This window comes from Meriones unguiculatus, chromosome 2 (assembly GCF_030254825.1).
Source record: "Meriones unguiculatus strain TT.TT164.6M chromosome 2, Bangor_MerUng_6.1, whole genome shotgun sequence".
Classification (NCBI taxonomy): Eukaryota; Metazoa; Chordata; class Mammalia; order Rodentia; family Muridae; genus Meriones; species Meriones unguiculatus.
The window spans coordinates 178038007-178064000 of record NC_083350.1 but is presented as its reverse complement, the minus strand read 5'-3'; the positions used below and the strand labels follow the sequence as shown (position 1 = coordinate 178064000).

General features: G+C 36.8%; 1 protein-coding gene across 3 annotated transcripts in view; it reads left to right on the top strand.

Moving 5' to 3' along the window:
- The window catches only part of Bche (butyrylcholinesterase), a 68176-nt gene that overhangs the window by 30306 nt on the left and 11876 nt on the right, over positions 1–25994 (top strand). For all 3 annotated transcript variants that reach the window (XM_060378441.1, XM_060378440.1, XM_060378438.1), the window contains one exon: positions 23505–23671. In XM_060378441.1, the coding sequence (XP_060234424.1) occupies positions 23505–23671 (167 nt within the window). The remainder of the gene's footprint in view (positions 1–23504; positions 23672–25994) is intronic.

The window sequence follows — 25994 nt, the reverse complement described above, 5'->3', positions numbered from 1 at the left end:
CTCTTTTTGTTCCACTTTTTGCCTAGTCCCCTATCCCTGTCCCTGCATGTCACACACCTTCACAGCACTCCCACTCCTTTCTGCATTACCAATGCTTTGATCTTTCTCAGCCATCTCAGGTTTTTTTGTTTTTGTTTGTTTGTTTGTTTTTGGTTATCAGCAGTGCTGAATATTGGCATACTCACTCCTAGAGGTATTTTCTGCAGATGAGCCAGGGAGCTTCCCATACCACAGGATTCACATTCCTTTCCTGGGATGGAGAGATACTTATGTTGTTAAGAGCTGCTCTCCCACAGGACCCTAGCTTGTCTCTCAGTATCACATCAAGTAACTCACAACACCTGTAATTCCAGTGCCAGGGGGTCTGAGATCCTGTTCTGAACTCTGTGGGCATCTGCTCTCAACTATGTACACACTCATACACACACATACACACATAGAGACACACACTCATGTACATACACACATTTACACACACTCATGAAGATGTGCATATACACACATGCACAATCATACACATACATGAATATACACATACACACATACATAACACACACATGCATGCACACACTTTGAAACAAAAAAAAATCTTTAACATTTTTTCATTCTCAGTTTAAAATGCATAAAGCCAAGTTCATTTCTTACACAGGTTCCTGGTTATTTACATGTTTATCCCACAGGAAGCATCATTCCATTTCGCTGTTTTTAATGTAATTTAATCGATAGTTACGGCCCCAGCTTGGATTTCTCCTAGAAACCCTAGGCATTACACTCAAATTTCCTTAGACATTTTTAATAAACCTGTCAAACTTTATGCATCTAACACATACTTTTTAATAACCTCTTTACAGACTTCCCTGTCTCTGAAACAACACTGTACTTTCAATTTCTCAGGCATAAAACAAAACAAGGGCTAGGAAGAAGGCTCATTGCATGAAGGATCCAGCTAGTAAGCCTGATGACCCGAGTCCAGTCACTGGGTTCCTCACGGTGGTATGAGAGAACTAAATATAATGAATATTCTTCTAAGGTACACACACACACACACACACACACTTAAACAATGTCTAAGTAGGGATTTTTTTCTCATTGGTTAACATATACTACATTCTTTAATAATATAGCATTATAGTTTTCTAATACAGCATGAAACAGAGCTAATGAGTTTTAAAACTCTGCTGTAATTTTCTACACGCTTAATATTTCATTCACGGGGCCTGGAGGGGTAGATGGATCGGAGGTTAGGAGAACTTCCTGTTCCTGTAGGGGAAGAGAGTTCATTTCCTAGCACTCACACTGGGCAGTCCATAGCTGCTTATAATACCAGCTGCAGGAAATCCAGTACCCTACACAGGCCTCCAAATGTGAAGTGTACCCCCACATGCACACACACACACACACACACACACATGCACATATAAAATAAATCTTTAAAATATTATTTTGTTTTTTGCATCCTTTTATTGTTTACTAGTTGATCTTGTCCACCATGATTCACTTTCACAAACATGTAAGCAAAATGTTTGCCTTGTCCAGTGTTGTAATGGTACTTACAATATTGCTGTTTATCTAGTAAGTAGTTAAAGAGAGGTCGTTGGAAAACAAGGTAATAATGGGGTGGATTCTGAGCTCCTCGCTCTTCTCAGAGCTTTCTTTTCAGATCTTCTCTTTCTTCTTACTGTGCACCATTGTCTTTATATCCATGGTTTAAAGCATCGTGTGGCATAAATTTCTCCATTTCTTTTTAAATGTCTCATTTCCTAGTGGCTTAAAAATCAAATATTTGCTGTTTTAATTGCTTTCAGCACCGTTTTAGCAAATGTTACTAGTTCTGCATCTCAAATATATAACAAAACAATTTAGACCTTACTCTGTTCACAGCCGCATGCCTGACTTAAGTCACCACAGAGTTTTATCTGGTTCACTACAATAGCCAACCTCCCTTTCCCCATTCTTGCCACTCAGTAGTCTAATCTGCTCATTGTTATGGGAGTGTTAGTTTCAAATGTAAACCAAATCTTACAAGTATCTGTTTAATAATTTTCCACTGACACTCCATTTTGTGTCTCATAATGTTCAAATTTTTATTACGATCTACTAAATATTTATATGGCATTGTTTGGGATGACTTGTTCCTCTGATCATCATATTCCTGCCATCGTAGCCTCTTATATCACTAAATGAAAACTAAAATATGTAGGTCATTCAAGTTAAATTTTAACTAGCAGTCTTGTTGCAAATTCTGTGACTCTAAACAGCCCCTCACACCCAGGCTGCAATATAATTTGGAGATGTGTTCTTTTTTATAGAAACATTGAGGAATATAATGTATGTTTCATAAGAATCTGGATGGTGAAGGTGAATAAATACTTGTTGAAGAAAAGAGCTGGATGTAAGGGGTATAAATTTATGACTAGAACCTATCAAATTGCTTTGCATGATAGACTGTGAGGATGCTTGAGTTCCCACCAAAAAACCACTCAAACCTAAAGCAATAAGATTTTTTAACACAATGGATATATAAGAAAAAAAAATAATTGTAATTTTATAATGACAATTCATTACAGCACTTAAATACTAAGGTCTTAGTCTGGAAAATATTAAAACAGAATATGTGACACTGATTTTGAATAACATTTGTGTTTTTTGAAATCTCCAGTTTTAAATGACTACAATAGGTTTACTCCTTAATATCTATCAAAACAGTGAGTGAATATATACAGATTCCTGGAACTCAGCCAGAACTTGCAGGGCAGCTGTTTGTTGTCACTTCTTCCTCATTCATATTTCCTTCTCCGTTGAGATCATTCAGCAGCCCAAGGGAATGTGCAGGGTTCGTTTGAACAAAGAACAATTCAACAGTTTGGCAAACACAGCATGAGAAGAGATTCAGAGAGCTCAGTTAGCAGAGTAGACAGTGGGTTTTCCTAGGCTCAATAAGGGAGCAAAATTTCAGAAATTACTTGATCATTTTTGGACAACATACATGGAGTACTTAGCTTATCTGGGCAGAGTCTGGCCAGTTGGAACCCTAGCAATGTCTGAAGCTTACGTGTTATTTGTGACAAAAGTATTAGGCCCTTAATCACTTTACCTACTGAATAGGGTTGTGGTTTTGTTGTTGTGTTTGTTGTTTGTTTAATTTTTTTTAGCTAGGAATTCGAAGAACAGAAATGGCCTTAGAATAATAGTAACCTGCATAAGCAGAAATATGACAAAAATTTGTTTTAATTTAACATAGAAAGGTGATTAACAACATGGATAAAATATGGGTTAAAACAATGGAAGCAGTATAAGAAGAGCATAATATGAATAAATATTTAATTAAAATCCACCGTGTGGATCTTTGTACAAGCCATAAAAAAATGAGATGACTTAATAGTAGAGGCATATAGAGAGGAGTGAGCTTCTTAAAATGCAATTTAAATTATATGTAGGTAGGTAGGCAGATAGATAGATAGATAGATAGATAGATAGATAGATAGATAGATAGAAAACATAAATACTTATATTTTGGTAACTTTTTATTCCAGTGCCACTGAAATTATGCATAGTGGGTATAGAAGATCTAAGTACACATTTATGTATGCATTTCTTTCTTGCTCCCATTTCTATCTTCATTTTCATCAATATTATATTACAATGGGAAGAGCATGGAATTAGACAGAGAAACACTGCAATTTTAAAGCCATGATTACTATATGTTTATTTTGAAAACATAATGAAATCTATACATCTAAAAAAGATAATCAATTGAGCGGACATGGGGTAAGATGATCAATCCTCATTTAGAAAGACAGATGGGATGTGCATTGAACGTATGACAGGAGTCTACTGAGCGCATCTGAAAGACTCTAACTAGCAGTGTTTTCAAAGCAAAGACTCATGACCAAACCTTTGGCAGAGTACAGGGAATCATAAGAAAGAAGGGGAGTTAGTCTGATGGGGAAAGGATAGGAGCTCCACAAGGACCAAATATATCTGGGCACAGGGTCTTTTCTGAGACTGACATTCAACCAAGGACCATGTATGGATATAACCTAGAACCTCCACTCAGATGTAGCCTGTGGTAGCTCAGTAACCAATTGGTTTCCCAAAGTGAGGGGAACAGGGACTATTTCTAACAGGAACTCAATGACTGGCTCTTTGGTCTCCCCACCCCCGAAGGGAGGAGAAGTCCTGTTAGGCCACAGAGGAGGGCTTTGCAGCCAGTCCTGAAGATACCTGATAAAACAGGATCAGATGAATGGGGAGGAGGTCCCCCCTATCAGTGGACTTGGAAAGGGGCATGGTGGAGATGAGGGAGGGAGGGAGGGACTGGGAGGGAATGAGGGATCGGGACACGGCTGGGATACAGAGTTAATAAAATGTAACTGATAAAAAAAAAGAAAACATGTCATTATAACACTGAGGATACATGCAGATATGGTCATATGTATGAGAATGTGGATGTTAGGGATGATGGCTAGGTCATTTAAACTGTCATAATCTCCCTCTTCTTTATCTTCATCATTATCATGTACGTTTGTTAGATATTGAAAATTCATAAAGAGTTCTAAATATTTGGCAAAGAAATTATATCTTTGCAACTGCTTTTTAAAATCATTAATATCTTCTGCTTTATAAATAAAATTATTATTAAAGTTTAGTTAACTGTCAAAATATATAAAATGAATATAAAGAAATAAATAATTCTTCATCTAATTTTTTATCTTCAAATTTCATCTAAGCTTTACTATCAAAATGTGACACACCAGGATCTAGGGAAATGGCTCAATGTTTCAGAGTAATGGTTGCTTTTGAAGAGGACTGGAATTCAATTTTCAGCACCTATATGGCAGCTCACGTCATCTGTAACTCCAGTTCCATAAGAGCCAATGCCTTCTTGTGACTTCATTGGCCACATAGTAAATAAATAAAATAAAATGAATAAATTCTTAAAATTAATGAACCAGCTTTCATTTAATCAGAATTACACTTATACGTGGGCTGATTTTATTGCTAAAAATTTCTTTTTCTGAAACTTTGTCTCCAATATCATAAACTCTTCCACCCCCTAGACCAAAAGCCTATTTATGATTTCCAACGAAAAATCTCCTTTATTTATATTTTATGACGCATGTTTTATTCATGTATTATCATTCTGTTTAGAATATGTTGGCGATTGCCTGGTTGTAACAATATTTATATAGCCTTAATCATAAAACAATAAAAAATTTAATTGCAAATAAGTTTTTGATTCTTTGCCATTTCCCCAGATAATTTTGCATAAGATTCATGACCAGTTTTTAATATGCTGTTTTTAAATCCATGAGTTATCAAATAATACTTTTATAAAATAGTTATATTTGTAGTTCTTTCTATGATACATTTTCCTTGAACACAAGAAAGAACATACTGTAGTAATTTTATTTCAGAATAAACATATCAAGTAGACTTTATTAGGGAACTTCAATTAGCAAGTTACTTAGAAATCAATTGAAGACAGCCACTAAAGAAGACTCCGGGAGGGGCTGTCTGAGCTGTATTTATAGCATCTGTGGGAAAGCAAGTCTCATGTTTTTGTCAAGCACTCAGAAAGTTGTAGCCAAAGCCAGTAGCAAAGATGAACTATTTTCAGTGTTTTCTTCTTACAAGGTATAGGAACATTTCCAATGGTTTTCCCTTTTTCACAGGAGGTAGGATGGATATCGGTTACAGTTATGCGATCAATGACAAATTAGATATTTTTCACAGTTCAAGGAGAGGTAGTGATAGAGTATAAGCTAATTATTTAGAAAAGACATTTGCTGTTAGGAAAAAAATTACAAACTCTCAATGCATTAAATTCCATTAGGGGATAAATATACTGAGTGTATTTGTCAAAAACTAGAGGCCTTCTCTCTACCAACATATATACCATTATGAACAATTAGCTAACTAAGGCTAGAAAACTCTATCCTGTTGAAAAGGTTTAGCATCTATTTTTGAATAAAAATATACTATTCATCTCACAAAAAGAGAAAAAGATGTTATACTCAAACAAAGTTAAACAATCTAAACACCAAAGATTTTGATAGTAAAAATATTTAGATTATACTCTATTAAAAAGATGTATTAGGAAATAACTAAAATCTAAAATTGAATATCAAAGTTTCAATAGGATATGATGCAGATTAATTAACTTTTGGTTAAGTAATTAGCATTAGTTAATTAGTAAGTTAATTATCAATAGAATAGAAAACTTATTGAAAAATAACATGCCATTCTCCATAGAATATATATAGTAACCTCTCTAACAGTATAGATTTGGCGTCATTGCCTCAAAGATTTTCACTAATGGTTAATATAGCAAATAATAGGAAAGTGGCAAAATTTGAGCTCAAAGCTGGAAAAACAGTTTATCAAACATTAGCAAGCATTCTGTTGGGCATTATGAGATTATCTTTTGTGTAAATACTAAAAAAGAAAAAAAGCCAATCAGATAACCATCCACAGCAACCAATGTTAAACTAAAAAATTAATAATAAAAATTACGCTCAGGATGCGAGGCTAAGCACTGCACTCAAGGTCAGCCGCTTTGGACCCAGAGAAGAGCATGTCTGGTTGCATGCGGGTTGATGCCCCAGGTCCCGCCTCTGAGAAAAAGGTATAGGTCGGGTCTGATGCTCTTTGGGTGGATGACACCTAAACGAACATCGGTACAAAGTCCCAATTTATTTCTAATATCAGAGATCAGACCTCTACTCTTGACTGATGCATCTAAAACAAAAAGGGGGAACTGTAGAGAGCTGCGGAATGCTATGCCTTAAAGATGGAGCTGGTTTCCGCCTTCCACCTTCCCGATGGTGAGTGCTCTCTGTCACGAACAATTCCACATTTGGCTAAGGCTGAGGATCTGGCTTGCTTCCATGTATGTGGACCTATCTGCATTGCCCACGTGGCATGCTGGGGTTGGCTACCCAGAGGCTATTTAAGCTGTGGGCTGGCTTTCCCCAGGGTCCGAGGATTGTTCAAGGTTCCTGAATAAACTGCATTGAAAAAAAAAATTTCAAAACCTGCCTCCTACAACTTTTCACAAAAACAAAACAAACAAACAAAACACAATAATATAAAAAAATTCAGGGACAGTGAAGTAACTGCCTGAGTGAAAAAGCCATGTGCAGCCGCACTGATGATCTAGCCAGCATTCATAGGATGGAGGGTGGGCGCTATCTCCTTGCAAGTTTTCCTCTGATTCTTATAAGCACGTTCAGGCATGTACATGCCACATATGTAAGCACAAACACACAAGAATGTAAAAGCAAATACTCCTATTCCATCAGTTCGTTAAACCCACAAAACCACACGATTGATGCTTTGGGATACTGCACTTTGTGTTCCCTGAATTCACTCTCATAGGTTTCAAGTCCACTATTCTGGATGGTAGATTTTGAGGTGGTCACTCTCAACACCGTACCTTCCTCAGCAAAAAATGAACAAATAAATAAATAAATGAGTAAATAAATAAATAAATAAATAAATAAATCTGAATAACTCTCCTAAAGGACGGAGGCAGCCCGTCGCCTATCCAGCCACGATGCCTGTGAACCACATCAATGACCAGCACGGCAGGATGCTCCCAAGGGTGAAGCTGTGGTATCCGTACATTGATGGTTACCAATAGCTCTCTAATTGGATTTAGAACTCTGTCAACAAGAGGGAATTATGTCTCATACTGAAAACACAGCTCTCTAGTCAGCGAAAGTCATCGTGATTAGAAGAGAATATAAAGCCACCTATTTACTAAACCAGCACAATTCCTAACAATGCCTTAGCATTTGTCCTTAAACCCACAGGGAAGAATGGTCTTCACAATTATCAAGAAATCTCCACTTTGCAACAGGAAACCAGAACCAATAAAAATTCAGAGTTGTGCAGATCAGTCCCAATAGATCCATCCACAAAAAACTCTGACACCAAAAGCTCCGAAAACTTGGATTGATAGCATCATGTTGTTTGGGTCTCATTTTAGAGCATCCAGTTTCTCACATACTTTTGAATGTTTCAGCATCCCTTTAGAACGAAGATCTTCCAACTCCAGAAGAAGACATTTTCTTGGCACTATTGCATCTCATTCCTGAAACTGCTTACACTGTTATGGCACAGACTCAAACAAATACAAATGGAGAGCAAAAATGAAAGAACTCAGCATAGCCTGAGGACAAGCCAGTTTGAAGTTTGCAGTGTTTTCATATCTAAATTAATACGAAGTCTCCATTATTATTAAATTATTAGTGATCTGCTGCTATTAAGTGAAGGGATATTAGACCTCACAGATTACTGGGCTGTAGTTCCTCTGAAACTCATGATTGCATCCAAATGGTGATGTTTGCTTTGCTGTCACTGGAAAACTTTAGTGGGCACCAAAATCATGCAACTTTGCTTTTGGAAAGTAGTTTGTAAAACTAGATATACTTGTTAAGCTAATGAAAAGGGGAGTGAGGAAATAATGAAGGCCTGTGGAGGAAGGGAAGGGAAAGGAAGGGAAAGGAAGGGGAGGAGAGGGGAGGGAAGGAGAGGAGAGGGAGGAGAGGAGAGTGCAGGGGAGGGGAGGGGAAGGAAAAGAAAGGGAAAGGAAAAGGGAGAAAGAAGGGAAGGGAAGGAAAGGGAAGGAGGAGGAATGGAAAGAAGAAACAAAAGGGTATGGAGGGAGGAAAGGAAGGATTTTGCTTACTTTCAAATTGATCCACAATTCGGCCCAATTCTTTTTATGGAGAATTTGAGAGGTTAAATTGCTTGATACTCCTTTTTAACCCTCAAGCTAATAAAACAAACCCCTTCTGTCAAAACAATGTGGAGTCTTTTGGAGGGCATCTCTGGTAGACTCCCATACTGTTTCTTCATATCAATGGCTTCGTGTCTAGTGTCTATTCTGTTTGCCCTTCTGAATGAGAATTGAGCATCCTTCCTAGGGCCCTCCTTGTTACTTAGCTTCTGTAGGTCTGTGGTTTGTAGTATGTTTATTCTGTATTATACGTCTAATATCCCCAGAGACTGATGCATCAGCCAATGAGCATGCATTGAGAGGACCTAGGTCCCTTTCTCAGATGTAAGCAATAGGCAAATTAGTCACCATGTGGGTGCCCTAGTAAGGGGAGCAGTGGCTGTCTCTGACATGGACTCTGTTGCCTGCTCTTTGATCACTTCCCTCTGGTGTGGTGGTAGCCTTGCCAGGACACAGAGAAAGAGAACGCAGCCACTCCTCATGAGACTTGATAGACTGGGTTAAATTGGTAGAGGAGGGATCCCCTTTTCTGAGATGGGCTAAAGAAGGAGGGAAGGTGGGAGTGTGGGACGGGGATGAAACAAGGGAGGGGCTATGATAGGAATGTGAAGTGAATAAATTTAAAAAAAAAACAAATTAAAAAAATCTTGGAGAAAAAAAACTAGTGAAAGCAAAGCAACAACAATAATTTCCAGGCCATGAGTTGTGCTCACCCATCACACCAACAGAACACTAAAGATCATAGAGATACCTCTCTGGCAGCCCTTTGCTCTTTCATCTGATGAATAAGTCACACTGTCAAATACATCCCAGTTTCTAAATGAGTATGGAATAACCATAGAAATCAATTTGTTTTCATGATGTCTCCCAGCTAATTTAGCAGAACATTTGGGACAGAGAGTTACATATATAAATGTTTTTCAGTGTTATGAAAGGTTTATGTATTCTCACAAAATATAGAAAATAAACCTTAAATAGACATATGATTTTTAGGTCTGAATATATATGTGTGTGTGTATGTGTATGTGTGTGTGCATGTGTGTGTGTGTGTGTGTGTGTGTGTGTGATGAAAACAGGACTTACAGAAGGGTCAGAATTTTGGCTAGATTTTAATTTGTACAAAAAAGAGAAATGTGTTTTGTTTGTTGAAAAATAAATAAGTAACATTGATTTAAACAATACTAATTTAAAAAATATCATCATCAACATGCTAAACTTCCTAATAAAAGAACAAAAGAATTCTTTCCAATGAATTTGGTAAAGAAGAATCGGTTTTATGAAAGTATATGTGTACTAGAAAGACAATGTATCTTTCCCTAGGTTTCTCTCTTTACCTATGTATCTTTACCAATGTATACTTAGCTACCAGGAAAGCCTGATAGGTTCTAGAGAAAAGGAAAACAGAATTACAGTCAGGTAAGGTGTTTCACAGCAGAGACAATCAGTTTTGGAATCCTGAACAGTGAATACTAGTCTCTTAGTTGCATGACATCGGTTTTCAAAGCATATATTTTTAGAAGCATCGTAATTGTTGTTTGCTTATGGTCAGCATTAACCTTCATTTGATATTTTGCATGCCTTTGGTAACTGTAGCTATTAATTACCTTCAAACTCAAAGGTGAAATGTGGCTAAAGATTCATTGTTTTTTCTAGTACACATTAACTTTAATAAAGCATGTTCTCCTTTACTAAATTCAGTGGAAAGAATTCTCGTTTTCCTTTCTTAGGAAGTTTAGCATGTTGGTGATGATGATATCTTTTCAATTTGAACTATTCTGCATCTTGTTTTCCTTCCCTCCCTGGTATTTCCCCCTTCATTCTTTTCTCTTGCTTTTAAAAGGCTGTTCCCTAATCTCTTTGAAATTAAAAATGTTTTACAACACAATAGTTAGGAATGATAAAAGAGTAATTAAAAATTGTATCACATTTGTTTGTGTGAGTATGTTTGTGCACAGGCATGCATAGAAGGTCAGGGGACAGCATGTAGGAGCAGGACAGCTCCTTCCACCACATTGGTTCTGAGGACCGAACACAGATTTTTCTTCCTTTTTAAAATTATTATCATATATTACAATATATATACAGGCTGTGGCACCCTCCCTTGTCTCCTCCAAATTCCACCCTCCCTCCCTCTTCTATTCCTACGCTCCTTGCCTAGTTCACTGATAAGGAAGGTCCTCTTCCCCTTCTATCTGTCCCTAGACTATCAGGTCTCATCAAGGCTGGATGCAGTGTCCTCATCTGTGGCCTGGTAAGGCCGCCATCCTCCCCTGCTTAAGGGGAGGTGATCAGAGAGCCTGCCATGGCACGGAGTTCGTGTCAGAGACAGCCTGTGCTCCCCTAACTAGGAACCCCACTTGGACACTGAGTCTATGGGCTACATCTGTGCAGGAGTTCTAGGTTATCTCCATGCATTGTCCTTGGTTGGGTATCAGTCTCTGCAGGGCTCCCAGGGCTCAGTTTTTTTTTTTTTTTTTTGGCTCTGTTGGTCTCCTTTTGGAGCTCCTGTCCCCTGGAGATCTTTCATAAAATTCTTTGCACTGTGCCCAAAGTTTGGCTATGAGTCTCAGCCTCTGCTTTGATACCTCAGTCAGTCAGATTTTGGGGCTTAAGAGCAAGTACCTTTTTGTTTTAGACGCATCAGGCAAGAGTAGAGGTCTGATCTCTGATATTAGAAATAAATTGGGACTTTGTACAGATGTTCATTTAGGTGTCATCCACCCAAAGAGCATCAGACCCGACCGATACCTTTTTCTCAGAGGCGGGACCTGGGGCATCAACCTGCATGCAATCAGACATGCTCTTCTCTGGGTCCAAAGCGGCTGACCCTGAGTGCAGTGCTTAGCCTTGGGGAACTGTAGAGAGCTGCGGAATGCTATGCCTTAAAGATGGAGCTGGTTTCCGCCTTCCACCTTCCCGATGGTGAGTGCTCTCTGTCACGAACAACTCCACATTTGGCTAAGGCCGAGGATCTGGCTTGCTTCCATGTATGTGGACCTATCTGCATTGCCCCCGTGGCACGCCTGGGTTGGCTACCCAGAGGCTATTTAAGCTGGGGGCTGGCTTTCCCCGGAGTCCGAGGATTGTTCAATGTTCCTGAATAAACTGCATTGAAAAAAAAAGAGCAAGTACCTTTAACTGATGAGCCATCTTACAGGACCCAAAAGCAAAATCTTCACAAACAATATAAATGGGAACGCTATTCTAAATATAAATATAGATGCCAAAGTTAACCAATTATCGAATTTCTGAATTATTGAAAGTTGGTATGGTTTGATATTACAAACCTTTTCTTTTGAGATTGAGGATTTCAGAATAACAATCATTAAAAATTAACTAAGAAAGCACCTAACAGTGTAATGGATCAAGGAAATTGTTTTTCAATAATTATCTCTGTTACTTCCACAACATGCAATAGACATATCAGGATATGTGAAAGTGAAATAAAGTGAGCTGTGTGCTTGTATTTCTGTTAACTATAATCTATGTAACTGAGCTATGTGTAGCTATTTCTATGAATTATAACCTATTTTGCCAATTATTTGCCTGCAGAAATTCCCATGAACCAGTGCATTATTGCACAACTTAGTCATTATTATAGTAACCAATTTTTGCCCATATTACACCAAGAAGAAAATATTTCCTGTCATTAATCTTGTTGTAGTATAGTGAGAAAAGATGGTGGATGTAACTGGACATTGGAAAAACTGATTTCATTTTCCACTGTGAAAATTAATCTGGAGGTTTCTCAGTAAATTGGAAATGGATCTAGCTCAAGACCTGGAGCTACACCTCTCCTGGGAATATAACCAAAAGATGCTCCACCACACCACAAAGACACGTGCTCAACTATGTGCACATTCATTTGTAATAGTCAGAGACTGGAAACAACCGAGATGACCCTCAACCAAAACATAGATGAATTAAATGTGGCACATTTACACAATACAATACTGCTCAGCGATTAAAATAAAAGACATCATGCAATTTGTGGGCAAATGGATGGAATTAGAAAATATCATCCTGAGTGAGGTAACCCAGACCAAGAAAGACACACATGGTATGTACTCGCTTATAAGTGTATATTGGCCGTGAAATACAGGATAAACACGCTACAATCCATAGACCCATGGAAGCTAAGGAGGCCCCAAGGGAGGATGCTTGACGTCATTAGGAAGAGGAAATAAGACATCTGAAATAGATGGATGGAGAGACTAGGAGGGAAAGGGTGTGGGGAGGGCAATGAGGGTGGGGATCACATGTAGGGAGTGAGGGATGGCAACCACTAGAGCAGAAGATTGGTAGAAGTGCCTTCCCTGGGATAGGGGAGGTTCCCTGAGTCCCTGGGGTGGAGGGGCTAAGGAGCCTGAAGTAGACACCTCCAGTTTCCATTTGAAAAGAAGGTGAAGCACTAGTGAGATGAGAATGCTTAGACCAGAAAGGCACCTCTGGAGAAGTGAGTGAGTGCAATCCCTGGACCAAAGTGGTGGAAGGAGAGACACACCTCCTATAAATTATCCTCTAAGAGCCGCACACTGTGACATGACATACACAAATACTTAATGGATGCGTAGTTAAATAAATAAATGAGTTAAAATTGTTTAAAAGAGTAAACAAGAGTAAGAAACATGACCTTGGACACAATGTATTATAAGCATAAATAATGCAGATGTCATTACACATTATTTTTATTTAATTTTAGAATGGTAATATTTCTAAATAATCCTTCAAAACTGGAAAATAAAGGGATCTTTCTTTTGCATTTTTAGTAATAGTTTGTTTTATACGTGATGCTGAGTGACTAAAAATACACCCAAAGTTGTGAGATGATTCTCTCAGTACTAAGGGCAAGAAGCCTTTGGTAGATTGACATTTTCCTAAGACATGCAACAGACACTGATAATACACAGCAAATAAGACATGATTTGCTCTACAACTCAAAACAATATTTTTACTTATTTAATTAACCATCATTGCATTTTACTAGATTAATTTGATATTATAATATTAATATATTAATTAAAATTTATACAACACTTTATATCTTCATGTGTCTAACATTCATGTTAAGAATAAGCACATGCAGAACTTTATGTGGTGGTTTGTAATTGCACATTTTACTTACTATGCACCAAAGGATTTGTTTCCCCACATATAACAAGTTTAGATTCTCATACATGAGATTTTTAAAACTCATGTGTGTGAATCTAACACTCCATGGAATTGTGGTAGGCAGTGTTGCCCAAATATCAAGAATGGAATTGGTTATCTTTTGCCAGAGAACTACCTCCCCTCATCTACCATGGGAGAAAAACAGCAGAAAAATGAGTAAGAAAAAGGTGTGCACCCTTGAAAGCCAGTTCCTTGATCTGGGACTTTCTAGGCTTCAGGCTGGTGATAAATTACTTTTACTGTTTATAAGCCACTTGGTTCGCTGCCCATAGCCCTAGCAGTATAAACAGACTACTCATATGTCTGTATATATACAAAAATAGAAATATACTTGAATAATTGCAGATACTTTACGATTAAGTTTGTGGAATGCTATGAAGCTAATATGAAATTTCTTAAGCCTATGGAATAAAATGCTATGGAATAAAATGTAGAGATCATTCCTCAACTATGGGCAATTCATTTATAAGCTAATTTTAAGAATTTGCAGTGGACTTAGAGAGGGGCAAGGGAGGAGAAGAGGGAGGGAGGGAAGGAGGGATTGAGGGGTGGGGCACAGCTGGGATGAAAAGTGAGTAAAATGTAGTTAATTTAAACAAATTAAATTTAATTTTAAAAAAGGAAGTCGCACTTTTTGGTCAGATGGAAGGGAAGGAGGACCTCCCCTATCAGTGGACATGGAGAGAGTCATGAGAAGATTTAAGGGAAGGAGGGTGGGATTGGGAGGAAGGGTGCTACAACTGGGATAAAAAGTAGTTAAACTGTAATTAATATAAAAAATTAAAATTAAAAAATCTGGGAAATGTGCATTTTTAATTTAATTTCAGATGAAGCCCTTACCAAGTTTTATGTTTTACGTCAACTTGACACGTTAGAATCACTTGGGAAGAGGAGTTATGAAGAGAAAATATCTCTTTAAGATTCCTTAACAGAGGAATGGAGACAGAAATTGTGGTACATTTACATAGTGGATTACTACTCAGCAATTAAAAACAAGGAAATCATGAAATTTGCAGGAAAATGGTGGGATCTAGAAAAGATTATCCTGAGTGAGGTATCTCAGAAGCAGAGAGACAAACATGGTTTATACTCACTTATAAGTGGATACTAGACATATAATAAAGGATAAACCTATAAAAATCTGTACACCTAAAGGAGCTAAACAACAAGGACGACTGTAGGTAAGATGATGAATCCTCACTCAGAAAGACAAATGGGATGGACATTGGAAGAAGGAGAAAACAGGAAACAGGACAGGAGCCTACCACAGAGGGCTTCTGAAAGACTCTACCCAGCAGTGTATCAAAGCAGATGCTGAGACTCCTAACCAAACTTTGGGCAGACTGCAGGGAATCCTATGAAAGATGGGATAGATAGTAAGACCTGGAGAGGACAGGAGCTCCACAAGGAGAGCAACAGTACCTAAATATCTGGGCCAAGGGGTCTTTTCTGAGACTGATACTCAAACCAAGGACCATTCATGGATATAAACTAGAACCGCGGCTCAGATGTAGCTCATGGCATCTCAGTATCCAAGTGGGTGCCCTAGTAAGGGAAACTGGGACTGTCTCTGATATGAACTCAGTGGCTGGCTCTTTGACCACCTCCCCCTGAGTGGGGAGCAGCCTTGACAGGCCACAGAAAAGGACAATGCAGCCAATCCTGATGAGACCTTATAGGCTAGGGTCAGATGGAAGGGGAGGTGGACCTCCCCTATTAGTTGACTTGGAGAGGGGCATGGGAGGAGATGACAGAGGGAATGTGGGATTGGGAGGGAATCAGGGAGGGAGCTACAGCTGGGATACAAAGTGAATAAACTATAATTAATATAAAACAAAAATTTAAAATATTTTTAAAATTTAATAAAAAAAGAAAAAAGATTCGGTAGTGTTAAACATTTTCTTTTAGTTGAATACGTAATTAGAATAAATCCTACAATTAATTCATTAAATTTAGAAGAGCCATTTTTTTATATATTTTAAGGATTAAAAAGAATTTAGAACACTTATTTATAGTAAATCAATAGTAAAACTTGGTCAAATTTATGAAGATATCATAGTAATAGAAAATTCTAGAAAAATCTTAAAGTCCACTTGATGACCAAATTTAGCCTAACGAGTTTTGTTCATGCAAAATGTGGTCAGTAAATGAACTTGGAGGAAACGCCGTTTCTTTGCAAAATTTTTCTATTCTACTTGTTTTTCTGTGGTTTATCCTTTCTGTGGTTTATACTTTAGTGTTTTGCCTATGTTGTCATTTAGATAAGAAATGTCTCCCTCAGGTTTCAGTGTTGCCACCTCATGAGCTTTGCAGTTGCCATTGGACCAGGAGAACTCTGATCTCATCTATGGGTTCCTCCATTCATGATTTGATAAGAAACTGCAGTTGTGCAAAGGGATGGTACAGAAAAAGCAGGTGCACTGGAGGAAAAAGGCCAATTGATGTACCCTGGACACCATACTTTGCTTCTGGTCCTTACTCTCTTTGCCTTAATTTCCCCATGGTCCTGTACTCTGCCCAATTCCAGCACAGTGATATTCTCCCACTGTGCAGCCTCAAGGCAAATGGAGGCAGTTGTCCATAACTGAAATCTTCAAGACGATGACTTCAAATAAATCTTTCCTTTTTCAGTTACCTTACGTGGGTACAGCTCTAGAAAACGGACGGGGCTGCTGTCTCTATGTATTCCTGAAATGGATTATGTCATGTCTTTATTTTTATCATGTGTGTAAATACTGAGCATGAGTTTGTTTATGTGGAAATTGTTTTGCCTGTTCATTATATAAATATGTCAAAATAACAGAGCTAATGTGTGAACACTTTCATTAGCTGACAACTCTGCTACTCAAGGAATGAACGCATTATTTTCTCAGGCTCACTTTGTTCAATTAGACCCTAATTATTCTTGATGTCATCAAATTCCATGTATCATTTTGTAAAGGTGAGAATTTATATATACTTTATATTCTGGTATCAATTAATTTTATTTAAATATGAAATTATCATAGAAAATAATGAAGACATGAGGCACATTTTAGTATATGAAGCAACAGTAATATATATAATGTATATTATATATACATAAACACATTTGAGATAAAATTCTTCATTGTTTGAACTCAAATATGAACCTTTCTAAGGGTGGATAAATTATCATCTTGGGAATTTGTACATCTGTTTGTACATCACACTTTAACTCTGTTAAAAGAGGTAAATCAAAATAACAGTGGTGATGGTTTTTATTCATAAATGACCTGGTTTTACTTCTTGCTGTCATATGATTCAGGCATAATTTTCTTCTGAAAATAACATGATCAAATGGTTTCTATGGGTCTTAGGCTTCAATAGAAAATAAAAAAGGGAGAAGACAGGGAGAGGCAGGGAGGGAGGAAAAGTGGAGAAAGGAAGAAATTCTTCAAAGTGACAGTTGCATACATACCATCTCCATTGAATCTCAAATTTAACGAGTAATTAACTTTTGAACAAGTGATCATAATATGTAAATCTTTGCTTCTATTTGATTTTTTAAAAAAATGTGTCATTTCAGTTATGAATATTGTTGGGTACCTTATAAAAATTCATGAAATGCATAAAAGTAATGATTAAGTAGGTGACATTATCATTGCAGCTTTTTATACCTAAAGCTAACATGTAATAGTTTGCCATTTATAAGACGTACAGTGTGCTTGTTTAACACATGTGTGCTGCTCAGTTAGGGTATCCAACATGGTGTCTCCTTACCATTATGCTGCATGTGAAATCCTGGAAACCCTTATCTTCTGTACTATGTGAACAGCTGCCATCTTGCCTCACTGTAGAAAACAGAGCTTAGTGTTCACTCTTAGATTTCCACATACTTACTTTCAAGCCCTTCCCTAATGATACTCTACAACTCATCCAGTACTTTAGTGATGATAACTCTGTGTTTATGTAACAATATTTTAGACTTCTCAAGCAAGAGAGAGTATAACAGATTTGCTTTCTGCATCTGAGTTATTGTACTCAATATAATATCTTCCATCTCCCATCCCCATTTTTCACAAGTTATAGCATATCCTTCTTTTAATATTAGGATAATATTTTGTGTGCATAGAACATATTTGTGTTATCCATTCTTCATTACATGAGACTGTATAATGATTCGACATCTAACTGTGTTAGTTTAATTTTGCATGCTGTGACAATTTTGCTGTGGCAAAATATTCTGACAAAAAGCAACTCAGAGAATAAAGGATTTATTTTAGCTTGTTATTCAAGGTGAAGCTGCAGTGGTGGAAGCTTGACACAGCCAGTACCATTACACAGAAGGTCAAAATTAGCAAGAAATAAGCACTTGCATGCATATTCCTCAATTTAAGGGTAACTTCCATTGGTCTGTTGTAATTTGTTGACTTGGAGGTTTGCTGCTGATTAAACTCAACATTTTTAGTTCTTTCTCAACTCCTGCTAGCTGGTTAAACTCAGCTCTTCTGGCTCAAACTCTACTCCAAACTGACTGATTCAAACTGACTTCTTTTCTCTTCTCCTGAATTGCTCTGCTTCTGAACTCCACAAACTGAACTGCACCAAACTGCCTGTACTGTAGGGAACTCAACTCTACTATACTGTCTTCTCTACTCAACTCTCTACTGTGCTCAACGCTGCTCCTTAATGTATTGTACTGTCTTTTCTAATGAACTCTCTACTGTACCCTACTCTGTTGTCTCAACTCTACTATATTGGAGCTTCTCTTTCCTGTCTGTTCTTGTGAAAGTTGTGCATATCCTAGCTCTAACTCATTCTGCCAGTATTTATCTGATTCTTCACTTTGAATGCCCCTCAATTTGACATCACTTTCAAACATGGGTCCTTCCTCTCATTGTTTGGGATTAAAGTGTGTACAAAGGGTGTGTCTGTATTCCAGCCAGTGGGGTTAAAGATGTGTCATTCCAGCTGGATCACACAGACTTAGAAGGTCTTCAGATGTTATACCTTGCTAGAGCAACCATGTTGCTTAATTAAAATTCCTCTACACCCCAAATATTTTTTCTGTTTCTACAATGTTCAAGGCCCAACAAGGTAATGATGTGGTTCACATTTCAATGACTCCTCCTAAATCAATAAGGCAATCAAGAAAAATCACCACAGATATGCCAACAAGTCAGATTTTCTTTAGATGTGTATTATTCTCATATAAATTATGCCAACATTGACAGGGGCTACTAACAGTCTAGCAAGCTGACTTGAGTTTTCTCAAGTGAGAACAGAGTGTCCACACTGTTTATTTATTTTTTTTGTATACATGGCTGATGGTATCATTGCACCTGTGGTTGAGGCCACTCCCTTCTTTAAGCATCAGGCTGTCACATGAGTGGAAGACTCAGCTTTCTAAATGCATGATTGGTCTTCTTTACAGATCCAAAAAAAGTCAAGTCTCCAATTATCAGTGTGGTTAGCACCATTTATAGTCATCCTATTAACTAACATTATCACATGGACATAATGAAACACCTTATAGAATAAAATAACAAATATAGTGTGATAATAAAAAATGAGGGGTAACTACAGATAAGAGGTATAGACTGTATATTTTAAATAGAGAGAAGAATTTTTACTACATAAATGATGTGTTTGAGGAAATGAATATCTGTATCATGTATGTAGCTTATACATGTATCAAAGAATCACATGATGCCTTATTAATATAGATTTGAATTTCTATGTCAGTTTAAACCTAGAATAAACAGTTCACTCTTTATTTTACATTTCTTTCTACTGTTCCAAGAGTGAAACTTGTTCACTTTTTCCTACTTTCCACAGTCTCCACTTGCAGTCTATCTAATATGTATTGCTATCTAATAAACAATGTGTTTTGCTTATCTCATTGTCTGTAATTTTATAGAACAGATATTTCAAAATCCAGTAATTATTATATTTTCTGTTCAACATCAAATGATTAAATTAATATTTGACATAATGAAAGAATAGAATTACTGAAGTATTTGACTGAACAATTGAATGGACTAAAGCTCTGTAAGAGACCTTCTAGTTCTAAACATAAAACTGTACTTATTTAAGTTTTTGAAATATGAACACATCAATATTTGAATACTTAAGAGAATATTTAGGGTACTTCTGTCTTCTGAATATTTAATCAAATGTCTAACTATTTATTTCAGGTTCTTTATTTTATAACTAATGAGCTTGATGTCATTCTACTAGATCCTCAAGCCCATTTTAATATTTTCTTTTTAGAATTAGCTACATAACACAATTGAAAATAAATTATGAATCAGTTCTCAGAATTCTTAGTGTGTGTTTGTGTTTGTGTGTGTGTATGGGGGTGTATTAAGTAGCTTCAGTAGTCACTTTCCACATTATTTTGAGACCAGATTTCTCCTTGAAACTGAAGTTTATTAATTCAACTAGACTGTCCGGACAGCAAGCAGCAAGGTTATGTCCCCTGCTTTGGTGCTGGAAGTTACAGAAGAGCTGCCACACAGGTTTTGCATGGAGAATCAGGATCCAAACGCAACTTGTCATGATTTTGCAGCAGAAGCTTTACTGAAAGAGCCAGTTATCTGCCCCATAATTTATGTATCTTAATTCTTTCGTTACCATAAGTAAGATTAGGGTTGTGTTTTAAAGAAGGCTGACATATGAGACTAAATGCTCAGTATTTTTTATCAGGATACCCTATAATAAAACTTATGATTTTAATCTATTCATAAAAATTATTAAATGTCTGCCCAGATATTTATAAAAAGCAGGGAATGATTCTGTACCATAGGCATGAAAATAATCTGTTTGTATGGTTAAGGGAGCTATGCCTCATAACCTTTCATACCTACATAAGAGGGAAATTAAAATAAATGAGCTTTAGAACATTTTGTATATCTGAAAGTAAAAAAGACCAGCTAATAAAAATAAATGATAGCCTACTGTTTCTTGAAATATTTTATGTTATAATCACTTTCAAGTCTTTATTTTGTGACAAAGGCAGAAAATGTTTCATAGAGAAAGCAAACTAAAGATGTTCAAATGTATCTTATAACTGAGATCTGAATTACATCCTGTTTTAGAATTATGTGTCTGCTAAAATGCACTGCATTTCACAAGTTTTATAATTGAAACAGACAGGAAGACAATTGTATCTCTTTTCAAGTTTCAATTCTTGGGAGATTTGTCCAAATTACAGAGTAAGATGTTGTATTACTTTGAATAGCTGCTTCAGTCATGTTTTTGAAAAACTTGTCTGCATCCATGAGCAAATTGATGGCCACCAAGTTACAATGTGGGACATCATGAGTCATTTCAAAGGACGAAGTTTGTTAAATGCACGCTGATGGAGCCATTACTGTTCTGCTCTTAAACGCAAGAAAAAGTCGGCTCTCTCATAGCCACCTTGCAGGGGCCATGAATAAGTGTGCAGTTAAAACATTGCTGTAAGTTAATTAGAGGGGAATTTGAAGGAAAAGTGGGTAGTTTAGCATCATTGGAATTGCCATGCTGAATCACATCAGTGGTTCCCTTCATTTCATATCCAGCCTCCAGCAGCTGGACCTGATAGTGTCTACAGCTTTTAAAGAAAGGTAAAGGACTCTATGATTCTCCCAGGCAGTGTGCCATCTGTGATCAGGCCACATTTTCTTCTTGACCTCCTTCAGATAATACCCTAAAGCTGGAAGTTTCTGTCCTAGGATGATATTGGTTTAGCTTAAATAGCTCTGGTTATTAATAATCCTTTCTAAATCAACTAGTCCATCAGGAAGCTATTTATTGTTAAAGTGCCTAAATTCATGCTTGAGTATACCTTTGCTTGTGATGAAATGTGAATTTATGGTGCTTATTCAACATAAGCTCTTGGTACAATTTGCCTCTAGATAGCTGTTTTGGATGAACACCAGGTTTTCTTCCAAACTTTCTTCATTTCAGAGTTTCCTCTCAATCTCAAAGTTTTATGTGTCCTATCACTGCTAGCAAACGTCTATCTATAACAATATACAAATCCTGTATGAGTAATGATGTTTTTCTCACTAAGTTTGTAGAAAGTTAAACTAAAATTTTTCTTCTGTGATTTTGCATAAGGAAAAAAAAAACCAAGAGATGAGGATGGATTTCTTCTGTCACTTCAAACCTCTCTTCTTTATGGAAATGTCAATACTTACCTCATAATCTTACGTAATTTTCTACATGACACATTACAAAAGAGGCCTCAGCTTCCTTGAAGAATAGATAAACCCCACTATTTCCTCCGGTTGTGAGATGTAAGTGTGACAGCACTAATATTCAACTCTAAACTAGTTTTGGAGACACTACATTATTTGAACTAAGTAGCAGATTCACTGTTCATGGTTGTGCAAACTCTGTTCCCTCCCTGGCTTTCCCAAACATCTTTCTGACTCAGATCCTTATTTCCTTTCCCTATTTTACCCAGAATCCCATTCCATGGATGATCTCATTTCAAATGTGATGATTCTGCTCTCCATTAGATCTAGTTTTAGGATTGGTTATGTCACTGGTTCTTTATTTCCATAATTGTTCCTACTCACTAACTTTTTAAGGAAATAAAGATGAATATTAATGAGAATAATTCTAATTCATAATCAATGGTTTAAATAATTGAAAATAGTAAGAAATGTACTTCTGTCATGTTCTCTAACTTTGATCTGAACTCAACTGGAAATTATTGAAATTTTGATTGCATATTTATTCACTTATCTATTTGTTTATTTAGTGTGTGTGTGTGTGTGTGTGTATGTATGTATGCATGTATGTGCCATACCTAATCCATATGTAAGTCAAAGAACAACTTTCAGTAATAAATTCTCTCCTTGAACAATGTTGGGAGCAAAGTAAAGTTATCTGACTTAGGGCAGGTGGCTTTCCCTACTAAGACATTTTGGTGTTCCTAATAAAGATTAAAAAAAAAAAAAAAAGAGTAAAATTATACCACTCTTTTCTGCTTTAAGTAAGATTTCTCAGTTTGATGCTGGCTCTCTGACTGACTGGGATCTCCTTATCTTCTTCAGTTTTCCCACCTTCTCACATGAACAGTACTCAACATAATCTGTTCTTTTTATTATTATTAAATAATTCAATTAAAAAAAGAGTAAAACAAAAGAGCAATGATAGGATTTTAAAAGGAGGCATGCCATATTCCTAGAATGATAATAAGATCAATGCACAATGAGGAGATGCATAGTTCCAAGCCCAGACTTTCTTGATAATAATTAGTAGAATGTGGTAGAGGCAATAAGCCTTGAGTCAGTAGTGTTAATAATGACTATAAAAAGTTTAAGTCTGAGGTCGGGAAAGATAATGAAATAGAAGTAACTTTGCCTTTTTTGAGTGTGTTAAAATATTTTCCTGTGTTACATAGAAATATATGAATTTCAGTTCTCATAGTTTTCTTCAACATAGTAGTTCAAGGTATTATAAAGGAAATTCATTCTTGTTTGACATCCATCTCAATTATTTTTTGCTGTTATCAAAATGCAGCCATTTATTTTCTGATTGTTTGAAACTTATTGGCAGCTTCAGAGACCACTACTTTTATCCAACAATGATTTCATAAGAACCATGATGTCTCTGTTCAATTATCTAGACATCCCAATGGGACCCAGAGCAATAGCACAGTGTGGCCTGTCTTCACAAGTTCTCAACAAAAGTACTTAACCTTGAACACAGAGAAGCCAAGAATAAATGCTAAACTCCGTGCTCCACAATGCCAATTCTGGAAACTATTTTTTCCAAAAGTCTTGGAAATGACAGGTATGTTTTATTTTCCATTTGCTTATTTAAAAGATTGTGGGTTGTGCAAAACAATGGAAAAATAGACTACTCAACTTTTAGATAGTCTTCACTTGATCTTAGCCCAAATGCCAAGATGATGTCAAGTGATAGTTTTCTTTTTTAATTTTTACTTTTTGTATTAATTACTGTCTATTCATTTTTTATCCCAGATGTAGCCCCCTCCTTCATTCCCTCCCAACCCCACCCTCACTTCCTCATTTCCTCCCATACCCCTCTCCAAGTCCACTGATAGGGAAGGACCTCCTCCCCTTCCATCTGACCCTAGCTTATCAGGTCACATCAGGATTGGCTATATTGTCCTCCTCTGTGGCCTGTCAAGGCTGCTCCTCCATCAGGGGGAGGAAATCAGAGACCCAGCCACTGAGTTCATGTCAGAGACAGCCCCTGTTCCTCTTACTTGGAAACCTAGTATACTTAGCTGCCATGGGCTACATCTGAGCAGGAGTTCTAAGTTATATCCGTAAATGGTCCGTGGTTGGTCTGTCGGTCTCAGAAAAGACCCCTGTGCCCAGATTTCTTGGTTCTGTTGCTCGCCTTGTGGAGCTCCTTTCCACTCCAGGTCTTCCTATCTCCCTCTTCTTCCCTAAGATTCCCTGCAATCTGCCCAAAGTTATGAGTCTCAGCATCTGCTTTGATATATTGCTGGGTAGAGTCTTTCAGAGGCCCTTTATGGTAGGCTCCTGTCCTGTTTCCTGTTTTCTCCATCTTCCAATGTCCATCCCGTTTGAGTGATGATTGATCATCTTACCCAGGGTCCTCCTTCTTGCTTAGCTTCTTTAGGTGTACAGATTATAGTATGTTTATCCTATGTTATATGTCTAATATCAACTTGTAAATTGTTGGTGACAGTTTTCTAAAGAGAGCGAGAGAGAAACAAAGTTGTAGATTCGGATGGGCAGAAAAATGGCAAGGATTTGAGAAGAGATGAGGGAGACAAAACTTTGATCAGAACATACTATATGAAAAAATATTTTCAAAAATGAAAGAAATATAGTGGGCTTGGTAGACAGAATGACAGTTCAGCATGTAAAGTGCTTCATGTACACACATGAGGGTTTGAGTTTTGCTCCCAGCACCACTGAGCTATTGGTCATGGTATATACCTGTAATCCTGGTCTTGAGAGGCCAAGGCAGGAGGACATCTTTCAGATGATGGTAGCTCGTCTAGTAGACTCAGTGAGCTCCAGGTTTAATGAGAAAGCCTATCTCAAAAGGTAGAGTGTTTGCCTCTGTAGACACTTGTACACATACACAAGAACTATGTATTCTTTCGCAAATGTGGTTGCCTTAATTTTATAGGTATAAGCACTAATGTTAACCTTACAAAATATTTAGCATTTATATCTCTAAGATGCTTTATTAACTAGGTATATTTTCAGTATATATTAGTAATGATCTCCAGAAATTATAATTTTCTTCTGACTTTACCTTTCCAATGTCATCGTGAATATCAGCAGAGCTCCATAGTGTATGCTAATGCTTTACAATTTGTTGAACTTGCACTCGTTTTATCGAGAATTTTTGTTTTTAATTCATTTTAGTTTAGTGTTTGCACGTGTATCTACAGAACTCTTATTAATAAGACAGTGAAGGTAGCATTCTCAATGTCAGTTTTTAATTATTCAATTTTTGTCCACTTAAATATATTTTCTTTTGTGGAAAGGTAGTTTATACTTATGATAAAATGTGAATATTTATGGGATAGTATTTTAATGTTACTTTAACAGTCATGTAGTTTTTGCTCATAATTTAAAGGTTTTGCTTGTTTATTTTTTTTAATGGAAGATAATTTGAATTAATAAAAAGTAGTGACTGTTTTCCACTAGCCATCACATTGTGGGCTTTTACCCATTGTCAAAACATGTTAGGCATCAAACATTAATGTACATTGTTGGACATTGTTTTCAGAGAAATTGCAATAGTTTTAGAAAAAAAAAAGTAAGCTTATCAAAGATGTGTTAGGTCATTTAGTATGCCCTTTGATTATTAGACATTGATCACCAAATTTGTAATTGTGTCCTCCATCTGTTTGAAAGAGGTTAATGTTATATCTGTGCTCTGAGTATGACTGAATGTTCTGTGACATAATATATATCCAGAGATGGGTCTCTGTGTCCCTTGGCAGAGCAACAGTGCTGTCCTTGTGTCCTCCGGCTGTGAGTAACAATGAGGTAACTCAATCTGCCAAGAAACCAAAACAGATACCATTGAGCTTACCACAAACCACATATTCTAATCTCTACATGAAATCTGCTTAAATGAGAGGGTTGAGTTCTACTTT